The 4071-nt window shown below is 41.7% G+C and overlaps 1 protein-coding gene across 1 annotated transcript; it reads left to right on the top strand.

Moving 5' to 3' along the window:
- Positions 1–925: 925 nt before the first annotated feature.
- LOC109527785 (protein kinase C and casein kinase substrate in neurons protein 1-like) lies at positions 926–3194 on the top strand. Its single transcript, XM_019889886.1, has 4 exons — positions 926–1347; positions 1784–1854; positions 1935–2014; positions 2131–3194. Exons 1-4 carry the CDS (start codon positions 1321–1323, stop codon positions 2238–2240), a joined length of 288 nt encoding a protein of 95 aa, XP_019745445.1. The 5' UTR covers positions 926–1320; the 3' UTR covers positions 2241–3194.
- The last annotated feature ends 877 nt before the right edge of the window (positions 3195–4071 follow it).

A 4071-nucleotide genomic window follows, 5' to 3' on the forward strand; every position in this document is an offset into this window, starting at 1 on the left:
CACCATTGCCCATGATTTGACTGCTTCGGAGCAAAACTCAAGGTAGGAGATGTGATTTTTTTTCCCCCCCCACCTTCTGAATGCTAATTTAATTTACACTGATGATCATTCAGAAACTTACCTTGCGCAATATTATGTACAGCCCTTCGTTCGAGCTGCACTTGGTTTTTTTTTTTTTTCAAGTGCTCTATAAATAAAGTTGAGTTGAATCTTTAAGCCTCTCCACTCTTGATAAAGTTTCCTTGTCGGATGCAGGGTGCACTTAAGGAACTGCGATGATTAGGCGTTCCAGTGAACCAAATGAATAAAAGGTCTTGTGACACCTCAGGAAAAAAAAACAAACAAACGAGTTTAAGTGCGCTGCTTCACGGCAGCCAAATAGCGAGTGGGTGAAGACGTCCCTCATTTTCTTTAGGGGAACGTTTACGAGGAACGACAAGCTAAGTTGATGACCGGAGTGCTTGTTTTTCTTTTGGTCTGCCATTGAAGACTTTGCTCGCCTCTTGGCCTCAGTTCACCAAAGCCTTTAAATGTTATTAACGTCAAACGTCCCCGGTGGCCGTCACTTGCTGAAAAAGAGTCCTTCACTGGGGGGTGCGCCCGTCATGCGTTGAAAACTTGCCAATGGGCCGTCATACGCCGAAATGTATTGGGCGAGTGGCTGGGCTCCTTCCGTGCCGAAAAATAATCGTTGAGGAGCTGCGAGCGTCCGTGATGGCCAGGATTGGACTGTAATTTAACAGGCGTTCGGGGAAAATTAACATTTATCCGACATTACCGATAGCCGCCCGGCTCCTGGAAACAACAGCGACTCAAAAATACTTGTACATGTGGGAGTGGAGGTAAAGACGTACCAGCTCGGACACACTGTGTAGCAAATGCATAGTGGGTAATCTTTTTTTTTTTTGTGGGGGGGGGGGAATAGGTGCCACTGTATATTTAAATTAGCTTTGGAGGGACCACTGTTTATTTAAATGAACTTCAAGGGTACCACTGTATATCTTAATAATCTTCACGCAAAGGCGCCACTGTATATGTAAATAAATGCAGCATTTAACTTCCCGTGTGCCGCTTCCTCTCCCACCTGTGTCAAACTAACAGGAAAATAATATCCCTCCCCGCTGACGAACACAAGGCCGGTCAGCACTTTATAAAATTCACATAATTCATCATCTGCATGTTGATAAACATCATCAATCATTCTCTCATTTCTCTCGTTGCCGCAGTGTGAAGGAAGTTTACGGCCAACTGCACGATACGGTGGCAGCCATCGACGAGCACGAGGACCTCCGTTGGTGGAAGAACACGCATGGGCCAGGCATGCCCACTGATTGGCCGCACTTTCAGGTGCCCCTCACGGCTAATTAGCTTAGCATTAAAAAAAAGAAAAGAAAAAAAACAAAAAAAAAAACAATTAAAAACTGGCAAAACTAACGGCCAGTAGCTATTGATAGGTCATTAGCCACATTGCTATAGCTAGCTGTGATGTTTCTTACATGCAACAAAATCAAATATGAGACATGTTGACAGCGGGACTGGTCTGTTGTCAACAGCCTGCGGTCTCAGATCTTACCAACAGAGGGCGCCAACACACTGGAACAGCAGTCAAGTTCAACTGCATGCAAACATTATAGACTACAGTACTAGCTAATATTAAATTCTTAGCCATAACGTCAAAATATGTTCTAGGATTTTGCAGAACATGCTAGTAGTGAGATAACAGTTACTCATGCTAACATACTTATTCTGATTCTGTTTTTTTTCCAACTGAATTAATGTTCAGGAATGGACACCTGAGAAAAAAAATAAAAAAGGGAAAGAGGTGGTTGGAGAGAAAGCAACATTAGAGAAGAGGTAAAGAAATTCAACGCAAAAGTATGATGATGACGATACGGTCGATGAGCTGTTTTGTTGTTGTTGTTGTTTTTTTTTAGCGCAATGATTGTTGGTGTGAAAGTGAGAGCGTTGTACGACTACGTCGGCCAGGAGACGGATGAACTCTCCTTCAAAGCTGGTAAACATCACTACCAACTTATTATTATTATTTTTAACACCATTTGTGTGCCACACACGCACACACACACACACAAAAACATGACAAAATAATCCTGTTCGTCTTCCTCTTTGCAGGCGAAGAGTTCATGAAGACTGAGGAAGAGGATGACCAGGGCTGGTGTAGAGGAGTGAAGGACGGTGGCCTGGAGGGACTTTATCCCGCTAATTACGTGGAGGTGGTTTAGTGGAAAAAGAAAAAATATTTTTTAATCGAGTTGATACATTTCTCCTGTGGATGTTTGCTTTCTAAGACAAAAAACAAAAAAAATCAACAACAACAACAATGCTGTACATAAAAATTGTAGCCCTTAGCCAAAGATCTGTGGACATTTTAACATGCAGAGACATTAAGATTATTTTTAAGGTGACCATTTATACTCTGAGGCTATGCTGTGTTTGTTTAGTTCACCATAGCTACCACAAACATTTCCTCATTGTTTTGTTAGGAAGTTCTGTTTCGAAGTCCTATTCCGAAGTTACATTTTGATGCACGTTCCAAGTGCAAGTTATGTAGTTACATCACAAAGTTTTATTGCAAAGGTTACGAAGGTACGTTATGAAATAATTTTGTGACGGTACATTACAAATTCATGTTTTGAATGTACGCTTCAAATGTACGTCAGCGAATTTACATTGCAAATGTACGTTAGGAAAGGTAAGTTATGAACTTAGTTTCTGAATGGGAGTTAAAATCAGATGTTACGAAAATACTTTACAGGGGTACTTTGCAATTGTGTGATTGTTTGTCAATCACATTCTTTGTGGCTATGCTGTTTTGTATAACATGAGTCGTCAGGCGTGACGGAGAATATTCGAAATTGTACATTTCTACATCATGTCAAGCGCATTAGCGATGCTAAAGAAACGCGTGCTAAATGCCAAACTGTCAGTATTTATTGTGTTAAAGTGTGGTGCTAAAAATCTTATTTTATTACACTTCCTTGTTTGAAAGAAGCTATGTTTAGCAAGAAATACCACTTTTGGCAAACGTGTTCCTTTGAATATATACCTATAAATCTTCACTGTAAGTGTATAAATATAAGAAGCATTCCACTTTGGTCTTATCCACTATATGTGTGTGAAACACTCTTGTACCCCAAATCTTTTTGTTTTTTTAGGAAATAAACTTTTGGAACTTTCGTGTGAGTGTGTGAGCGTGTTTGCAAACTTGCCAACGCCATTTTATAAATTGGGGGTGGTGTTGTATGTACCGCACATGAGAAATATGGCGTGCGTTGCCGCTTATCTGTATCATCCATTTTCTTGTGATTCCAATCTGGCAACCCTGACTTTGTGGTGATTGGTGCTCAAAGCTAGCGCGGAAAGCAGATGCACGATATAAACTGCTCAACATCATCCATCCATCCATTTTCTGATCTGCTTATCCTCGCGTGGGTCGCCAGGCATGCTGGAGCCTCTTCTAGTTGACTTCGGGCAGTAGGCGGGATTCACCCTGACCTGGTTGCCAGCCAATCACAGGGCACGCATAGACGAACAACCATTCGCGCGCCGCTCACACACATACCTATAGACAATTTAGAGTGTTCCATTAACCTGCCATGCATTTTTTTTTTTTTTTAATGTGGGAGGAATTCGGAATACCCGGATGAAACCCAGCAAATTCCACACAGGAATTGAAACCTGCACCTCTGCAGTGTGTCATGATTGTTCTGCTGGTGACCAACAGGTGGCATTGGAGGGCTTCTCCTACAGAGTCGCACCTGTTGGTCATCATGTCATTAGTTCTTTTCTTTCAAAAAGAACGCCATGTCGACCACTCGGGCTTGGATCGTGTTACTTTTGGTTTGTTTTATTGATTTAGTTTGTTCAGTGCACGTCTAGATATTTTTGTTAATACAATCCTGCTTCTCCTGCTTTTTGGGTCCACGGACTCATGACACTTTGAGGCGGACATGCTAACTTGTCGTCCACCATGCTACCCACACACATTGTGCAGTGCAGTTTTCCCTACGCATTTGCATTTTTTTTTTTCCGAAAAAGTTTGACTAAGCAGTA

The sequence above is a fragment of the Hippocampus comes genome, unplaced genomic scaffold, assembly GCF_001891065.2.
Source record: "Hippocampus comes isolate QL1 unplaced genomic scaffold, H_comes_QL1_v1.1 scaffold326, whole genome shotgun sequence".
NCBI classification, from domain to species: domain Eukaryota; kingdom Metazoa; phylum Chordata; class Actinopteri; order Syngnathiformes; family Syngnathidae; genus Hippocampus; species Hippocampus comes.

Excerpts from the sequence above, each read along its gene's own strand:
- LOC109527785 (XM_019889886.1), top strand. The coding sequence starts at position 1,321 with ATGCCCACTGATTGGCCGCACTTTCAG. Across the intron at positions 1,348-1,783 it reads CTGATTGGCCGCACTTTCAG|GAATGGACACCTGAGAAAAA; the intron begins GTGCCCCTCACG and ends ATTAATGTTCAG. Across the intron at positions 2,015-2,130 it reads TGAACTCTCCTTCAAAGCTG|GCGAAGAGTTCATGAAGACT; the intron begins GTAAACATCACT and ends TCCTCTTTGCAG.